Consider the following 18354-nt stretch of genomic DNA (forward strand, 5'->3'; position numbering starts at 1 on the left):
GGCTTCTCTTGGGCCGCTGACACCAATCCCTGGCTCGCCTCCGCCCGCAGCCCAAGCAGCAAAGCACGTGCCGACGGCTAACCTGCTCAGTGCACGCTTTGCTATTTCCAGCTGGGGCAGAGGCGAGGGGTGTTGCGCTGGGGGTGTGTGCCCAGAGTGTCACCCCCTCCAGCCTGGAACCCGGGGCACACTGCCCCCTTCACCCCCCCTTCCTACGCCACTGGATGTATTCCTCTGAACTCTGATGACAGAAAGAAAAAGGGGCCCCTGGACTGAATCTCTCTGCTCTGGGTTTTTATTTCTGAACCAGGTAACAACCCAGTTTTACCAGTCTCTGGGTGATGCGAACCTTCTCTGTGGGTTTAACATTACGATTTCCCCTCGGAAATGAAAGCTCTTTGTCTCTTAGACTGAGCAGTCGTGGTCTGAAATGACTGGAATGAAGGTCCCATGAAGATTAATTTTGCGGAGGTTTGAGGGATGGGCTTTGCATCAGCATTTAGCTGATCCTTGAGAGAATTTCCCCTTCGAAATCAGATTAGCTGATGGAGGCACCGACCTCCCTGCTTAGTCACCTGGTGTCAACTGTCTGCTTTGCTTTGGAGACGCTTGGTCTGCGTCTGTCTGTCTGTCTGTCCGTCTGGTGTCCAGCCAGTGAACTGGCTGAGGTGTTTATATCCCCTCCCCCAGTCCTCCTTCTCAGTCCTACCAAAAACAGCCCAAAGGCTCCTTTCCTCTCCCTCCAGTCACAGAATCATAAAATAATAAATAGCAAGGTGAAAGATGGAAAATCTTTTTTAATAATTCCAATGGCACCTTTAAGCTCAACTAAATAGAAGCTTTCAAGGTATGAACTTTTGTGTGTAATACACACTTTGTCACTTTGTCAGATACTCTGAGGTTGCTTCAACCTTATAAAATCATAGAATAAAAAAATTCCTCCCAGTAGCACCTTAGAGACCAACTAAATTTGTTCTTGGTATGAGCTTTTGTGTGCATGCAAGTATCTGAAGAAGTGTGCATGCACACGAAAGCTCATACCCAGAACAAACTTAGTTGGTCTCTAAGGTGCTACTGCGCGGAATTTTTTTTTTGTTTGTTTCAACTACGGCAGACCAACACGGCTACCTACCTGTAAGTAAAATCATAGCCTCAGCAGAGCCTCTTGGCTGGATCAGACCAGCCTCCTGTTCCCCCAGTGGCCAAAGGAGGAGTGGAGCTCAAGAACGGTCCCACCCGCCCCCTGACTTTTCCAGCCGCTGGGATTCAGGAGCCGTCCTGGCTAGTAGCCACTGGCCGCCCTCTGCTCCTCCCTGAATTTGCCCTGCCCTCTTTTGAAGCTGATGGCTGCACAGGGGGATTTTCTGCCGGTGGGACTCCCTGCCTCATGGGGGACAGGGAATGGTTTAGGTTTGCTTTGATGAAACTCTGTCAAACGCCACACCCCTCACGGATTCTGTGAAGAAGGGACCAAGCCCTCCCTGAGTCTCCGGCAGGTCGGAGATGGCAAAGCAGAAACAGGGAAGAGTCTGTGCTGGTGTTTCTTATTGCTAACAGGATCTTCTGAAGAACCAGCCAATCTGCATTTTCCTTGCATCGCCCCCTGAAAGCAGGAGTGGGAAATGTCTGTCAGCCTGAGGGCCACTTTCCCTCCTGGACAATCTTCCGGGGTCCACATGGGCAGGGACAGAGGCCAAGGTAGGCGGACGAATGCAGGCGATTCTCACCTTTGCACAGTGGGCAAAAGAGCATTCCTGCAAAGCCTGGAGGTTTCCACAGCTTCCACCACCGGCAAACAGGGACCTTTTCAGTCTCCACCCTTTGCCCTCAAGCCAGAGGAAGGAACTGTGGGGCAGGAGCTGCCTTGCCCTCCTGGCCTGCAGGCTGTCACCTGCAGAGAAAAGTGTGTGTGTCACCGCTTTGTGAAAGTCTGTTATATTGGGGGAAAAGACAGACCAGCAGCTCCTGGAAGATGGAGCCGGCTTGTTTCCTGCTTCTCCAGAGGGAAGGACCCAAGCCAATGGGTTAAAATGACAAGAAAGGAGATTCCAACTAATAATGAAATTAGCCTTTGACTAATCAAACAATCTATGGCCTTTCAAACTATGTGGGGTGTTTTTTGGGGCGTGTTACTTTTTTGTTTATTATGTGTCTGTCTGTGTTTTTCTACTGTAAACTGCCCTGTGATTCTCAGTATATATAGAAATATATACCGGTAAATAAAAAACCGGAAGAACTTCTTGGGAGGTGGGAGGTTGTCCTTCCTTGGAGGTTTCTCAGCACAGGTTGGATGGCCACCTGCCATGTATGATCTGGTTGAGAGTCCTGCGTTGCAGGGGGTCAGACTAGATGACCCTCGGGGTCCAACCCTACCATTCATTGGGGGTTTTTCAGCAGAGGTTGCTTGGCCGTCTGTCAGGGGTTCTTCAGTTGCGCTTCCTGCATTGGACTAAATGGCCCCTGGAGATCCCATACAGTTCTCCTCCATGGCTGCTCCCAGTTAGGGCTGGAGAGACCAGCTGAAGGGAGGAGATGGAGGCCTCTGGCAGGGGAGCAGAGCAACGCGGCAGCCGCCACTCCAGTTCCCGGGGTGGCACCAGGTGACGGTCAGCTGTGAGGCGCCGAGTGCAGATCCTGCGCCAGGGACTTGCTCGGCTGCCCGCTGGAGCCTCTGGGGTGCTGTGCCCTTGCACCGAAGCAGGCCGGTTGAGAAGGGCGGAAAGAAGAGAAGCCATGAAAAGGAGGAAGAAGCAGTGGCGTCGAAAGCAAGGGACACATTCCAATGGGGATGAGATTGTTTTGCTGTTTTGTCTGAATTATTTACTTGTGCTTGTGTCTTGCATTTTATTCTGTGAACTGCCCCAAGATCTTTGATGAATTTATATGCTGCCCTATAAACGGAGATCTCAGGGCGGTTCACAGAAAAGACCAACATAAAAACCGCAATATATATAACCACAATTATATATAAGTAGTGATGTACGGAAGTGAGACCTGGACCAATGAGAAGGCTGATCGCCGAAGAATTGAGGCTTTTGAATTCTGGTGCTGGAGGAGACTCTTGAGAGTCCCATGGACTGCAAGAAGATCAAACCTCTCCATTCTGAAGGAAATCAGCCCTGAGTGCTCACTGGAAGGGCAGATCCTGAAGCTGAGGCTCCAAGACTTTGGCCTGGCGTGCTCTGGTCCATGGGGTCACGAAGAGTCGGACATGACTAAAGGACTAAACAACAACATATAATCAAAATGGAAACAACAACCCAATAACACCCTCCCCCTCCCACAAAAAGAGACATATTTTAAAAAGGCATAGGATGTGCAGTATATAAATTTAATAAATTAATAGAAATTTTAATTTCGTTTAATTTCACTGTACACAGGTGGTGTAGTGACAATAAAGGTTTATTATTATTATTATTATTATTATTATTAAATTAATAATGTCACGGGGTTTGACTAGATAACCCTCGGGACCCTTTCCCACTCTACAATTTATGAGTCTATATGATTTTAAGCATCGAACGAACCCGGAAGTTTCCGAGCCTGCGCGAGTCTATTCACTAAGTCTGTAATCTGAGTCTGTCTGTCTATGGTATGATGTCACTCTCGCCGCGCCAGCTCCGGGGCGGAAGTGCGTCATTTGCGCGCGCGCGCGCGCGCGGGCCTTGTCCGTCCGCAATTGCGTCCCCCCGGGCCGGCTCCATGAGCCAAGCGTGGCGGAGGCCGGAGGCCGGAGCCCGGATGGAAGGCGCCGCGCGGGGTGAGTAGCCGAGCGAGGCCGGGAGCGGGTGGCGCTTCTCCCCGAGGCCTCCTGGTCTGCCTGGGTCTGGTCCCCTTTCCTCCCGGGAGCCCCAAGGGGCCGTCACCCTCACAATAGCCCTGCGAGGTAGATCGGGCCCGCGAGCGAGCAAGCGACTGGTCGCTCAGGTCGCAGCATTTGAACCCCGGTCTCTCCCAGCTCCTAGGCCCTTGTTGTCCTTTATTAAATTTATAAGTCACTTTTTCTCAAGGCAACTTGCAAAATGATTTGACAAACAAACAAGCGTGCATCATCATCATCATTTTATTTGTATGCCGCCTTTCCATCGTTAAAACAATGCTCAAGGCGGCTTACAACATGACAAGATTTACATCATTACCAACGTAACAAAAGTCATAAACAATAAATAAAACACATCAAAAAGTACACAGCCAAATAGAAAACAATTTCCACATAAATCATAATGCATGCAGAGATTAAAACCAAGAAAGGGAGGACGCATTTCAACAGCCCACCCACTCTAAAAGGCTGCGGATAATTAAAAGCCAAATGCTTGGTTAAAAAGGGAGGTTGTTGCACTGTGAAGCTGCTGAGCTGACTGCTATGGTGTTCTGCTTGCTTTCTCCGTCTCCGCACCCCCTTGCAGGAGATGAGGATGAGTCCAGCAACCATGGGTCCCACAAGAAGAAGCACAAGAAGCACAAGAAAAAACACAAGAAGAGGCATCACCGCGAGGAGGCGGGCATGCCGGCGGTGGAGCCTCTGGCCGCCCTGCCGAAGCCTCAGCTGAAGCTCAAGATCAAGCTTGGAGGACAGATCTTGGGCACTAAGAGGTATGTAGAAGGATCTCCAGAATGGGACAAGCAGAGGCGAGTGGGTGGGGGAAAGGGGGGCAGTTAACTCCTTTGTATTTATTTCTTGGAGTGGTAGGCAAACTATTGGCATACGGTGGATGTCATATCTAACATATAACTAAAATCTAAGCCATTCAGATAAGACGTATGACTCCAAGCGATGTTGAAACCACCTGTGCCACACAGCCTAGAAGAGTGAGTTTTGCATTGCTTCTAGAAAATGCTCAAACCCCTCAGAAGGGTGCCCTCCAGGTTTTGCTGCTCCATAACTGCTTGGCTTAGAGACCCCCACCACCACCCATTCACCCAGCAGAGCTGGGTTTAGCTAATCCAGAGGTCGGCAACCTAAGACCCATGGGCCAGAAGCGGCTCATGAGGGTCGCTTAACCGGCCTATGAGCCACCCCCGAACTGAGCTGCCCACTCAGTGAGTTCGCCTGCGCTGCACTAAACCAGTGCAGCGCAGTGCGGGGACTCTCTTCCACGGTTCCGGAATTCGCTTCTGTGCATGCCCAGAAGCCGGAAATCGCATCTGCGTGTGTCCATGGTGCCAGAAAGCGCTTCTGTGCATGCCCAGACGCCGAAAATCGCTTCTGCGCAGGCACAATTTTTGGCGTCTGGGCATGTGCAGACGTGATTTCCGGCGTCATGCTGCGCCGGCCCAGCCCATGGAGGATCTCCGCGGGAGTAATCCGGCCCATGCCCGCTAAGCCTTGCTGACCCCTGGGATAATCTCTGGACCCTCCAGTTTATTAGGATGAATTCATTGGCTTCCTCTTGTCTTCCCAGTGTGCCAACCTTCACCGTCATTCCCGAGAGGCCGCGCTCTCCCTCCCCACTGATGGTCGTGGATGATGAGGATGAGCCGATGGAAGGGGTGCCCATTGAACAATATCGTGCATGGCTGGGTAAGTGAGTGATGCTTTTCCTGGGGAAACCCTTTGGTGTAGCAGAGGCCACAGCTGGAGGGAGCTACTGGAGTTCTTCTAGATTTGCTGGTGTATAGAAGTGTGGTTTCTTTCTCTACATTAGCTTGTTCAGCTGTGTTGTTCAGTCGTTCAGTCGTGTCCGACTCTTCGTGACCCCATGGACCAGAGCACGCCAGGATCACGTTTGGTCCAAACTCTCCGCTATGACCTGTCCATAGCTTCCCTGAGTAATTCAAGCCCCTTCGCCACGACAAGGCAGTGATCCATGAAGGGGTGTTCAGCTGTAGGGCCGCTTATTTAGTAAGGTGACCAGGCTATGCTGCAATATGGTCCCCAAAAGAGGACAGGAAGATTTGCTGCCTGATTATGACAGATTGGTCACGGCCATAAACACAGTTAGAGTATGAAACCACTTTAAACTTGCAAACAGCAAGGCAATTGTCCACTCATTCATGGTAAGTTTCCTTCTGTCACTTTATGGTCCCAGTGTGTTTGCTTCCAAAATGAACTGAAACGTGATCTTGTGATTGCCTATAAGACTGCAGAAAATAATAATAATAATAATAATAATAATAATAATAATAATAATAATACCTTTATTGTCATTGTACAACCTGTGTACAATGAAATTAAACGAGCCTCCCCCCCCAAACACTCAATCTCTTATCAAACAACACACCACCTCACAAGTCAATTTCGCTATGTTTTTTTTTCCGTTCAACAGCCTAACACCCCACGGATAGAAGCTAGTTTTTAGCCTGTTGGTACAGCTGATTATACTTCTATATCTCCTGCCTGAGAGTAGAAGATTAAAGAGGTGATGGCCGGGTTGTGAGTCAACCCTGAGAATTTTTCTCGCTCTCCTAAGGCAATGTTTTACTCTCATTAACAGTAGCTTCATTCTTTAGGAGTATTTATACCCTTCCTACTAACCAAATTTCCCAAGGAGGCTTAAACTTTTATAACAAAAGAAAGCAGGCAGTGATACAATAGTCACTAAAACAGAGCAAAGGTGCATAAAAGTCCCCCATCCCAATGTTCTCTGGTGTTGTAGCAAATGCCACCCTGCAGCTGGATCCCCTGGCTGTCAGTCCCACAAAGACCGGGCCGTCCTTCCTGGGTGGCTGCTACTGCTGTCTCTCACAGCCCTGGCGGTAGAGAGAGGAGGTGCAGGTGGAGCAGTGATATAAGATGCCTCCCCCCCCCCAGTTCTCCAATGTTGCAACTCATTTAAAGTTAAGGCAAACTTTTCTTGCACACAAACACAGATGAGGACAGTAACCTGGAGCCGTCTCCCCTGCCGGAACTCGATACTGAGGAGCAGCGCTGGCTGGATGCCCTGGAGCGCGGGGAGCTGGATGACAACGGGGAGCTCAAGAAGGAGGTGGATGAATCCCTGCTCACAGCCAGGCAGGTAAGGAGGAGGAAGCTGTTATGGCAGCCCACCCTGGGGAGCACTGACGGGGCTCCGCGCTGGGGAAACTGAGGAAGGCTTTGGTGCTGTTCCCAGAGTGAATGTGTTACGTGGTGCCTGGGAGGCCCCGAAGGACCCTGGGGCAGCTTAAACTGATGGAATACTTGATCTAGAAGGAAAATGGGGCCAGACCAAATGGCAGTATCCATGACAAGTGACAGTTGTTATGGTATTTCCTTTAGGAATTAAGAGTGTTCAGCCTCCAAAGCAGGTTTGCTTCCACTGTGGCTCCCTGCCTGGCTTCAGCCTGCAAGGGAGATGGGGCTTCTAATTTCAGTCTGTCAGCGACTGATGCTTCTGCCTGGGGTGGGAGCAGGAATTTGTTCTTGCTCTCCCTCCTTACAGGCAGCCCCATCCCAGCACTAGTGTCCCATAAGCACCTACGAAAAGCCTGCAGGGTCAGGCCAGAGCCAATCTAGTCCAGCATCCTGTTCTCACAATGGCTATGCGCTAATTCCATGGTGGGAGGCAGTAAGACTTCTGAATACTGGCTGCCGGAAATCACAGAAGGGGAGAGATGCTCTTGGGCTCGGGTCCTGCTTGTGGGTTTTCGCACAAGAAACCCTTCAGCCATAACAATAATGATGATGGAGAAGATGGGCCCCCACTGGCCTGATCCAGCATGCTCGCCATTTGATGCAATAAAATCTACCATCCGAGTTGTATCTCCGTGACCCCCGGTAGTTGCCGCTGGGCCTCGCTGGCTGCCAGCCTCTTCATTGCTCTCTCGTTCTTTCTTTCCATGCCCTCCAGAAAGCCCTCCTGCACAAGCAACAGAGCCAGCCACTGCTGGAGCTTCCGATGGGCTACAAGGCCAAGGAGCTGACGGAGGAGATGCTGGTGAAGCGAGAGGAACGCGCTCGCCAGCGGCGCCTCCAGGCGGCCAAGAAGGCGGAGGAGAACAAGAACCAAACCATCGAGCGCCTCACCAAGACCAGCAAGGCCAAGGTGAAGACTCTGCGGGAGCGCAAGGCCAAAGCAGCCGCCGCCCCGATGGTCTCCTACCGCAACGCTGCCGACGGGATCACCGTCTCCTTCCCTCTGGGGGTCCCCGCACCTCTGCTGCCCTCCCTACCGCCTGCTGTGCCTCTGCCCACCCCCTGCGGAGTCGGCGGGTGTCCCAACCTCAAGCGCTACTCCTGCTCCCTCACTGGGGTGCCGCTCTGCAGCCTGGCCTGCTACAAGAAGAACTTGCTGCTCCAGCAGGTGGCAGCCTAAGCACCACCATCCTTGCCAGAGGAGGACCCCCTTGTGCGCCTGGAACTCCTCTAGGAATGCCACCTCTGTGATCCAAAGGAGGGTGTGGCAGACCACCCCCACCCCCCCACGTGGAGATGGGCTTGGGCAGGCTGCTTTTCCAAGCTGTGTGATGGTGCTGAACATGCTCCTCTCTCCGTAGTGATGGTCAGACATGCGTCTCCTGGGCTTTGCTGACTGGACTGGCAAAGTGACTGAGGGTGGCAAGGCAACTGGCCCTGTGGCACCAAGAGACCAGTGCCTCTCTCATGTGGGACCTTGGGTTGCCTGCACTCCTGGCAGCTCCTCTTGACAGAGAAGACTTAGCATCACTCCTGCTGCAGCTACTGTGGTGGCACAGGAAGTTGACACTGGCAGGGGGCAACCTCCGTAGTCTTGCCCTGGATCCTTGGGGAAGGAGAGAAAACCCTTCCCAGTTGTAAACTGGAGCCTCTCCTTTCTTTTCCTGCCTGTGTAATGACAGGAAGGAACCAGGTGTTTCCTCTTGGGTTCCTTGCCCAGATCTTTGCCCTACAGAGAAACATGGGTCCACTGGTGATTTATTTATTTATTGTAATAAAAGACACAGCGAAGATAAAAGATGTGCATAAGGCTGGTCTCATCATTTGCTTCTTTTTTCATCCCTTCTTTTGACCTTGAGCTCTAGAGAGGCTAGTGGTGGGGGTGGCCAGACCAGGTGCGGAGGGAGGGAGGGAGGGAAGACGTTGTTGTTGTTGTTGTTCAGTCGTGTCCGACTCTTCGTGACCCCATGGACCAGAGCACGCCAGGCACGCCTATCCTTCACCGCCTCCCGCAGTTTGGCCAAACTCATGTTTTCACAAACTGTTTTAGAAAGGACTGCCGCCCTCTCAGCCGCCGGACTCAAGCGCACCTCCCCGCGACCCATTCCTTTTACTCGACAAAGGCTCCACTTCCGGCTCCAGGCCCAGAGCCCCCAGGACCCTCTCGCGCGACTTCTCCCAGACGAGAGCACAATTCCTCCCTCTCTTCTTGCGCAGGCGCAGAAACACTCCTCCGAGCTTCTCGCAGCTTCACGCGCTACCCCGGGGAGGCGAGCGTCGCCGCTTGCCATTGGCTGGCTCCCGCAACACGTGCCTCCTCCACCGCTTCGCATTGGCCGAGAGCGCCCCGGGGAGGGGAGGGCCCGGCGAGGGGTTGTTTCCGCAAAGCTCCGCCGCTCTTTGGACGGGCCCGGCTGTCCATCGGCTTATCGCGCTGCCTTTGGCTAGGGTCGCTGCCAGTTATGAAGGCGGGCTTCGGCCGTCAGCGCTCGTTGGCGGGCGGCCCCTTCCGTCGCCGCGGAGGGCGGGCCCCTCGCCTCTTTGTCTGCTGTTGTTATGGGAGAAGTTGGCCGCTGATTGGTCCCCGCCGGACGGAGGCGCGGCCGCTGGTTGGCCGCGAGCCCCGCGGAAGGCGCCGATTGGAAGGCTGGGCGCGCCGGGGCGGGAGCCGCGGCCCAGAGTGATGGCGGCGTCGGCGGCGGGGCCGGAGGCCTGGGCTGAGGCGGCGGAGCCGGAGCCCGAGGCGGCCGGGGCGGCGGCGGCGGCGATGAGGGCCGGAGGCGCCGCGAGGCAGCGGGCGGCGGCGGTGGCGGCAGCAGCAGCCGGGCCCCAGGAGGCCGAGGCGGCAGCGGCAGCGTCTGGGCGCCCGCGAAGGCTGTAGGCGGCGGCGGCGGCGTCATGGAGCGGAGGAGGCCTCCGCCCGGAAGGGAAGCGCAGGCCGGGTGGGCCGCCTTGCTCGGCCGGGAGCGGCAGGTAGGGGGCCCGGGGAGCGCGAAGGCCGCCCTGGACGCGAGGCCGCCGGGAGAGGCCGGGGCGGCTGCCGAGCCAGATAGACTGCCTCTGGCCCTGGAGGCTCCACCGGAAGGCCGGAAGGGATCTGCAGGCGGGGTGCGTGGGGCATCGGGCATAGCAGCCTCTTCCCAAGGGCGGCTGAACACATCATCATCATCATCATCATCATTTTATTTGTATGCCGCCTTTCCATAGTTAAAACAGTGCTCCAGGCGGCTCACGACATGACAAGATTTACACAATTACCAACATAACAAAAGTAATAAGTAATAAACAGAACACACCCAAGGTACACAACCAAATGGAAAACCAATTTCCACATCAATCATAAAATCTAAATCGCAATTTAAAATGACATCCATAAAAAAATATAAAAGGAGCCCCCTCTGTCGAGCAACAGCAGATCCCCCTTATGGGGGAACCCGAGAGCAGCACCCTCGTCCTGAGGTTTCCAGCAGCTGGGATGCAGAAGCCTGGCTCCCTTCAGCTGTGGGTCGCAGAGCAGAGGCATCTCCTCCTTTGGGAATTTGCCCAGCCTCCTTTGGAAGCCATCCGTGTCAATGGCCATCGCTGCTTCCTGTGGCAGCAAGTTCCATAGACTAAAGGAGGACCAAATTGACGGATACAGGGTGGCATGCAATTTTTTTGTGGGGGTGACAGCTTCATAGGGTGTCAATTGAGGTTCCGTTATCATCATTATTTCATTAATTAAATGTCTTTGCCACCCTTCATCCGAAGATCACAGGGTTGTTTACAATATAAAAGCACAAAAATACATACCACAGAAAAGACCCGTTCTTGTGTTGCCCCCCTCCGGATCTCTCATGGAGGAGGCACACAAAGAAGGACCTCAGATGATGTTTGCAGGGTCCAGGTCAGTTCAGATGGGGAGAGGCAGCCATTTAAGGTGTTACAGGTTAAAAACAACCCAGCAACTTATTGGCATAAAGCAGGGACATCCAACTCCCAAGAGGCTGCGATCTACTCACAGAATTAAAAGCTGGCAGTGACCTACCCCTTTGGGAGATGGGTTCAAGTCAAAGTTGTTTAGTTTTTTTTAGAGAGGAGAGCCCCATTTTGTGGGGAGATTCGGGGCAAAGTTGTTTAGCTTTTCTTAGGGAGGAAACTTCCATTGGGGGGGGGTTGTGCAGCTTTTCTTAGGGAGGAAATGCAAAAAGATTGCTAAGGAAACAGTTACAGGTGGGTAGCCGTGTTGGTCTGCCATAGTCAAAACAAAATCGAAAATTCTTTCTAGTAGCACCTTAGAGACCAACTGAGTTTGTTCCTGGTATGAGCTTTCGTGTGCATGCACACTTCTTCAGATACATTCTTCAGATGTTTTGGCTAAGGAAACAGTCAGCTTTGCATACGAAACTCTGTCTTCGGTTCTAGCGATCATGCACAAATGGAGGGCGGGGCGAGGGGCCGGGGCCAGATACTCTTTTGCAATTGCTAAGGAAAAGGAGACCACGATCTACCGCGATCGACCTGTTGGACATCCCTGACATAGAGGTTCTAGTGTTAGGAGAGACTGAGAAATAATTTTCTCTCTCTGCCTTCTCCGTGCATGAATTTATGCAGTTCCGTCATGTCACCTCTTGCCTTTTCTCCCCTTGGGCGATTTCGGTGCCCTTTTCCTGAACCTTTCGCTGCTTTGTCACCTTCTTCTCTCTGGTCCAGGCGCGAGAGTTCTGCCCCGGGGTGAACGACCAGCCGTACGTGTGCGAGACGGGTCACTGCTGCGGGGAGACGGGCTGCTGCATCTACTACTACGAGCTCTGGTGTGAGTAGCATGGAAGGAGGGGAGGAGGAAGAGGCCTCTGTGTCCCAGCAGCGTAGGAAGCTGCCTTATGTTGAGTCAGGTCCATTGACCCATCTAGCTCAGGAAATCCAACACTGACTGGCAGCAACTCCCAAGATTTCAGGCAGGGAGGCTGTCCCAGTCCAACATTGCGGATTGAGCATGGGGCCCTCTTGCTTGGAAAACCAGATGCTCAGCCACTGAACTGTGGTTCTCCTTAAAGCAAATGCTAGTCCTCGTGATTCTATATAAAGGTAAAGGGACCCCTGACCATTTGGTCCAGTCGTGGACGACTCTGGGGTTGCGGCGCTCATCTCACCTTATTGGCCGAGGGAGCCGGCGTACAGCTTCTGGGTCATGTGGCCAGCATGACTAAGCTGCTTCTGGCGAACCAGAGCAACGCACGGAAACACCATTTACCTTCCCACCGGAGCGGTCCCTATTTATCTACTTGCGCTTTGATGTGCTTTCAAACTGCTAGATGGGCAGGAGCAGGGACCGAGCAATGGGACCTCACCCTGTCGCGGGGATTCGAACTGCCGACCTTCTGATCAGCAAGCCCTAGGCTTAGTGGTTTAACCCACAGATTCCATATAAAAGGCTGTATTCAACAGAAACCTTGGGGAAAGCCTTATGCCAAGTCAGACCCATTGCCCCTTGCAGCTCAGTATTGCTTGCGTGTTATTTCTTTAGCGCATATGCCTTGACGTCTCTCGGCCTCCCCAAGGTGCTCTTCAGGCAAACAAGCTCCCCAAGGGGCCTACCCCCACAGGCCTACTGTCTTTCTTTTAAATAAACATACACACAGGAAAGGAGACAGGGAGAAAACAAGAATCAAAACTCAGCGAATCAACAGCTTTCTATGTTATCTGTGCTGACTGGCAGCTGTGGCTCTTAACGTTAAAATAAAGCAGGATTCTAGTCCCCGTGATTCTGAACGGGCTGTATTGAACAGCTGCCTTCTCCTGAGAGAGCGAGCCTTGGTCCATCTAGCTCAGTATTGTCTAGACACTGGCAGGCAGCAGCAGTCTCTCCCCAAACTACCTAGGAGAGGAGGGCCAGAGCGGGCCTGTTTCCTCCATAGCTGACCTTCTTCCTCCCCCCACCCCGGCAGGGTTCTGGCTCCTGTGGACTGTCCTGATCCTCTTCAGCTGCTGCTGCGCCTACAGGCACCGCCGCGCCAAACTGCGCCTCCAGCAGCAGCAGCGGCAGCGGGAGATCAACCTCATTGCCTACCACGGTGCCTGCAACTATCCCCCGTCCATGATGGACCTCAGTGAGTGCCTTTTCTCTTGCCGAGAGCCCCCTCCCCCTGTGGGCACAGCGGGTGAGGCAGTGCCACGGGGCTGGGAGGGAGGGAGGGGAGCAAAAACTGAGGGCAGCAGGGGTATCCCCAGAGATCTCAGATCTGGCAGCCAGAGCCTGTTTCTCAAACGAGACTCTGGGACCGGCTGGCAGGCCTCTGTGCCACCCTTTTTCCTGCTGATTAAAGGTAGTTGGGAGACAGAGGGAAAAGGGCTATAAGGATAACCAGTAACAATAATACCGGTAAATGTTAAGAATGATAAATAGGGAATAGACAGGAATGGGATAAGAGAGGAAGGTTGTTACAGGAACAAAAAAAAACAAATATCAAAGGACAAAGGACAAAGGGTGAAAGAAACTAGCAGGGATTTGTGAGGGGCAGAGGTGGGGGATGAGGTACAAGTTAAATGCAGAAGGAAAAGCGGAGAATAAATTACAGAAAATACTTTGTGAGGCATGTGGGGTGGGAAAGGAAAAATATACATGAAGACGGCTTCTCCACTTGGATCAACAAATTGTGGAGGCTGTCATTAAAACTCCAGAGAAAATGTCCTTAGCTTGAGGAAGTGTGAACTGTAGACCTCCTTGCTACAAGGAAAACACACGGCAAAGAATTCTGCCATCTCCAAAGATGGACTAGGTATTGATAGAAAGTAGGGTCAGTAATTGGCCACTGGTGGTGCCAAATGCTGCCTCATTTTGGAACCGGTTCTGGCCCTTCCCCGTCCTGTTGTGGCTGGTGGGTCTCAGAAATTTAAAGCTGACAGCTAAGGCTTGTGAACTAGAGGATTGGAGGAGATTGGATCAACTAGGCCAGAAGAAGAAGAAGAGTTTGGATTTGATATCCCGCTTTTCACTACCCAAAGGAGTCTCAAAGCGTCTCACATTCTCCTTTCCCTTCCTCCCCCACAACAAACACTCTGTGAGGTGAGTGGGGCTGAGAGACTTCAGAGAAGTGTGACTAGCCCAAGGTCACCCAGCAGCTGCATGTGGAGGAGAGGAGACGCGAACCCGGTTCCCCAGATAACAAGTCTACTGCTCTTAACCACTACACCACACTGGCTCTCTAGTTCTGAATGTTTTGCGCTTAAATCATATCCAGCCAATGATGTTTTAAGGGGAAACGTTGAGGAAAACCTTCAGAGCCAGCAGTTGAGCCCCATGTTGGTGCCCCTCCATTTATGTGAAGGCGGCAACTTTTTTGTCAGTTTCAGAACTTGGCACACACCCCTTAGACTGCAGAACTTTAACTGAACTACAACTCCCATCCCTGACTATTGGCCATGCTGGCTGAGGCTGATGGGGGTTGGAGGCCAGCAACATCCAGAGGCCTACAGGCCAGTTACCCCTAATCTACGCTCACTGGCAGGGCCTCCCCAGGTTTTCTGCAACCCAGCAGTGCCAGCGATTGAGCCCAGAAGCTGTGGCACGCGGAGCAGTTTGCTTTGCCACTTTGGCCCCTTCCTGCTGGTCCAGCTCTCAGAAGTCTGTCTGCTTCTGCGGTCCTGGGTTGTGCTGAGTCCGTCTCTCTGCCCTCCTCCTTCTGCAGGGATGCTGGCTTCCTTCAAGCTGCCTGCCTATGAAGAGGTGGCCCATCGCCCGACCACCCCGCCACCCCCCTACAGTGCCATCCTGGGAGGCTCGGCCAGCCGCCTGGGCTCCAGCACGCTGACACTGACAGGCAGCTCGGAGAACTATACCAGCTGCTCTTGTGAGTCCAGCTGCCTGACGTCACCCAGCAGCACCTCTCTGTCGGCCACGGAGGCCAGCACCCCCAGCGAGGGCGAGGCGGATGCCGAAGGGGCCGGCGGATGCAGCAGCAGCACGGGGGGCAGCTGGGAGCTGGCGGGCAAGCTGGCGCCCTGCCCCGCGCCCCCCAAGCATGCCCTCTTCTCCTCCAGCGTGGAGCTCTTCGAAGGCGACTCCCGGCGAGTCTCGGACAGCGACGAAGGGCCTGACGCCGCGGACGAGGGCGAGCACTTCCGCCACCGCCGGCTGACGGGCGACTCCGGGATCGAGGTGGGGCGCGGGCAGGACGAGGACGAGCCTGCTGGCGAGGACAGCGAGGAGGAGGCGGCCCACCTGCTGGGCAAAGGGGTCCCCTGCTCTCCCCCAGGCAGCGAGGCCCAGAGTCTGTGTGCGGGGCAGGCAGAAGGCGACCCCGAAGAACTGGCCGCCTCCTCACCTACGTTGCCTGTCTGAAGGGCGCCTGCCCTGCTTGGCTGACTTCCCCTTCCTGCTTTATGGGGACGGCCCTTTCCTGACCCCCGGGACTCCGCCGCTGCCGCCCTCCTGGCACCAGGCAGCAGGAGGCGGGGAGGAAGGGCTTCTGCGCCCTGCAGTTCACTGTGGAGAATTACCGCCTTAGCACCAACACTGCCCTCTGCCCACAGCCAATCTCACGCTCTGTTTCTCGTTTCCCTGCCTAGGCAGTCCGTAGTGCCCCCCCCCCCGCTCTCCTCCAGCTTTGTGACCAAAGGTCTGCTCCCCCTCCCGCCCTCCGGGTTGGGTGCTTCCTTAGGAGCCTTCTGTGGACTTGTACAGTGCCCTGTCTCTCGGGGGGGGGGGGGCTGGACTGCCTGCCGGACCCCAACTACCGTAGCAGTTGTGTGTGTGCGTGTGTGTGTGTCTCCCGCTGCGCTCTGTAGCCTTTGGTGACAAGTGTGGCTCTTCCTCTGGGGGCTGCCTCCTTCCTTCCCCCTCGGGATTTGCACTGGCTTTGGCGTTTGCTGGTTGCTTGGATGAAACGGTTCTTGCCGCCACCTGCTCCTTGCTCCAACCAAGCTGGGCTGGGAGTGGGGAGCTGGCCTTCCCTGGGCCGGCTGCTCGAAGCAGCTTGTTGGGTCCTTACCATACCAGTGCCTGGGAGCCTTGGGAGTGGAGGCGCTTCTCCACGTGTGCTGTGGGGGGGGGGCAGCAGTGCGTGCTTATTATTAAAGAGATGTGGACATCCCTGGCTCAGCGGCTCTTGTTTGGAGTGTGTGTGTTGCAGCTCTCCTTTGTGGAAACTTGCATGCTGTAAGGTCGGCCCCCTTTTAGATTACAAGTGTGGGCTGGGATCAGCAATTTTCTTTTCCTCTCCATAGGTCAGGAGATGCGTAACTGGGGCAAGGAAGGAGGTCTTGGCTCATTGTGGCCCATCCTCCTGTCTCATCAAAGATGCCCTGTAACCTGAATCCAGAAGCTTTTTCCTTTTTTTAGTCTCTGATGCAGGCACACATTCTTTCTGAATTTACCTCCCTGGCGTTTGATAAGTTAATTGGGGTTTGCCCAATTAACCGTAGTGGCTTCCATTTTTTATCTGCCATCATTGTATTTGGATTAGAACAGCCAGCAGAAAAGGCACAGGATCTGCCCCCCCTTTGTCTAATCTAAACACTGCCACCTTAAGATTTGCAGCATTCCTCTTTGTCCTGACTTACCTACCTGTCTGAGCTTCAATGCCCAGGACTGGACCTATCACTCCCAGCTGAGATCTGAGCGTGTCTTGGAAGCAAACGCAACTGCTTGCTACAGAGCTGTAGCACTGTACTTGATTTCTCCCACTGAAGCGCCCGTGCTTAGCTTATACCTCCATTTCATCAGTAATAATCACACTAGTGTGCTCAAAACATCAGACATGGTTCTTGCAGCAACTCCTTAAGGCTGGATAGCTCAGCTAGCTAGAGCATGGTTCTGCTAACGCCAAGGTTGCAGGTTTCATCCCCATATGGGACAGCTGCATAGTCCTGCCCTTGCAGGGGGTTGGACTAGATGATCCTCAGGGTGTCTTCCAACTCTATGCTTCTGTGAAGTAGTTTTCTTCTGTCCGTTGCCCTCCATATTTTGCTGGCCCCCAGCTCCCATCATCCCAAACTTTTAAATCAATCATTCATTTGTGTAGCCTGTCTTTCAGCTAAGGAATTCACGGAGAGTGTGACTTGAGAATCTACAAGTTGTTACTCTTTCAAAACTCCTTTTGAGCTAGAGTTGACTTTTTATTTTAAAACTCCAAATCTTTTGTGTCTGGGGGCAGAGTTTGCAGCTGGACTTCAGCCCTGGGCTTGTGGGTTGCAAAAAAATTTAAATAAATAGTGGGAGCAGTACAAGTGTGCAAATGGCTTGTTCCGGGAAGCAATGGGAATCCTTAGCATGATTTGTTGCCCAGTGAGGAAGTCACTGGCTACATGTCCAGGCTACATAGTGAAGCAAGTGAGCCAGTCTCTATAAGGAGGCAAGGCAAACGTGGTTAGAGAATCAGCAGACAATAAAATGAATGGTGGGGTGCACTGATGTATTGCTTCCTAATTAGGGCAGGGGCCACTCGTTGGGTGGGGGGTTACAATGGAGACGGGGCAAACCTCCATGATACCATTTTGTCCACAAATCCATGTGGCCAAACAGGGAGGCCCACCTCATATGCAAGCCTGCCGACTCGAAAGCCAGAGGTCCAAGAGCTGAGGAATCTGCCTGAACACCAAGTCTACACATGCAGCGGGGCCACACTTGTCTCCTGGGGGTGGGGGTGGGGACTCTGGCAATCTGGCCAGGACGGGGAATGGTTGGCTGTAGCACCCTGTGCCAAAACAGTTTTCTTGCAAGTCGCAACCAAGATTTCCACGCAACAGAGGGCAGCACTTTCTGTAAGGAGAGAAGAGGAGCCCTGCTGAATCAGCGCCATGGCCCATCTAGAGCAGCCTCCTGTTCTCACCGTGGCCAACAAGCAGGATCCAAGCACAAGAGCCCTCTCCCGTCCATCTGTTGCTGCTGAAGCCCAGGAAAGGTGATGGCATGATGAAGCTGTTAAGTATTTGGGGTGCCTTGAGAGATGCTGTGGCCCAGGGGCAGAGCAACCTCCTTGGAGGCAGGGCGTTCATTCTCTAGGCAGCTCCACGGAAAAAACTGGCAGCAGAAGATCGGGGGGGGGGGTAGGGTGGGACTTAAACCTCTGGAGTTTTCCATATCCCAGCAACCAGTCAGGCAAGATCCTGTGGCGCTCGGCTCACTCTGTCCTCAGGGGTTGGGATTTGGAGGCTGGGCTGGGGAGTTCCCTCCCTCCTGTGGACAGATGGTGCCATTTTGCCCACCTAAGTATTGGCACTTGGATGGAATTCAGGTGAGGCTGGTGGTCCATGTGGCTACATATGCATGCATGCATATATCTCTGTTTGCCTGGCCACAACAGCTGCTCAGTTGCTTAGAG

At 53.5% G+C, this 18354-nt stretch overlaps 2 protein-coding genes across 2 annotated transcripts; both read left to right on the forward strand.

Annotated features, from left to right (window-relative positions):
* Positions 1-3696: 3696 nt before the first annotated feature.
* On the forward strand, positions 3697-8818 carry INO80B (INO80 complex subunit B). Its single transcript, XM_033161160.1, has 5 exons — positions 3697-3760; positions 4407-4593; positions 5403-5521; positions 6811-6956; positions 7770-8818. Exons 1-5 carry the CDS (start codon positions 3703-3705, stop codon positions 8232-8234), a joined length of 975 nt encoding a protein of 324 aa, XP_033017051.1. The 5' UTR covers positions 3697-3702; the 3' UTR covers positions 8235-8818.
* A 1068-nt stretch (positions 8819-9886) lies between these two features.
* Positions 9887-16128, forward strand: WBP1 (WW domain binding protein 1). The gene is made up of 4 exons (XM_033161161.1): positions 9887-10027; positions 11747-11849; positions 12982-13143; positions 14722-16128. Exons 1-4 carry the CDS (start codon positions 9953-9955, stop codon positions 15372-15374), a joined length of 993 nt encoding a protein of 330 aa, XP_033017052.1. The 5' UTR covers positions 9887-9952; the 3' UTR covers positions 15375-16128.
* Positions 16129-18354: the final 2226 nt, after the last annotated feature.

This window comes from Lacerta agilis, chromosome 9 (genome assembly GCF_009819535.1).
Source record: "Lacerta agilis isolate rLacAgi1 chromosome 9, rLacAgi1.pri, whole genome shotgun sequence".
Taxonomy (NCBI): domain Eukaryota; kingdom Metazoa; phylum Chordata; class Lepidosauria; order Squamata; family Lacertidae; genus Lacerta; species Lacerta agilis.

Bases quoted from the DNA above. Each gene is read 5' to 3' on its own strand.
- WBP1 (XM_033161161.1), top strand. From the start codon at position 9,953: ATGGAGCGGAGGAGGCCTCCGCCCGGAAGGGAAGCGCAGGCCGGGTGG. The intron at 10,028-11,746 runs GTAGGGGGCCCG...TCTCTGGTCCAG, and splicing joins TGCTCGGCCGGGAGCGGCAG to GCGCGAGAGTTCTGCCCCGG. The intron at 13,144-14,721 runs GTGAGTGCCTTT...CTCCTTCTGCAG, and splicing joins CCCGTCCATGATGGACCTCA to GGATGCTGGCTTCCTTCAAG.
- INO80B (XM_033161160.1), top strand. From the start codon at position 3,703: ATGAGCCAAGCGTGGCGGAGGCCGGAGGCCGGAGCCCGGATGGAAGGC. The intron at 3,761-4,406 runs GTGAGTAGCCGA...ACCCCCTTGCAG, and splicing joins GATGGAAGGCGCCGCGCGGG to GAGATGAGGATGAGTCCAGC. The intron at 4,594-5,402 runs GTATGTAGAAGG...TTGTCTTCCCAG, and splicing joins CAGATCTTGGGCACTAAGAG to TGTGCCAACCTTCACCGTCA.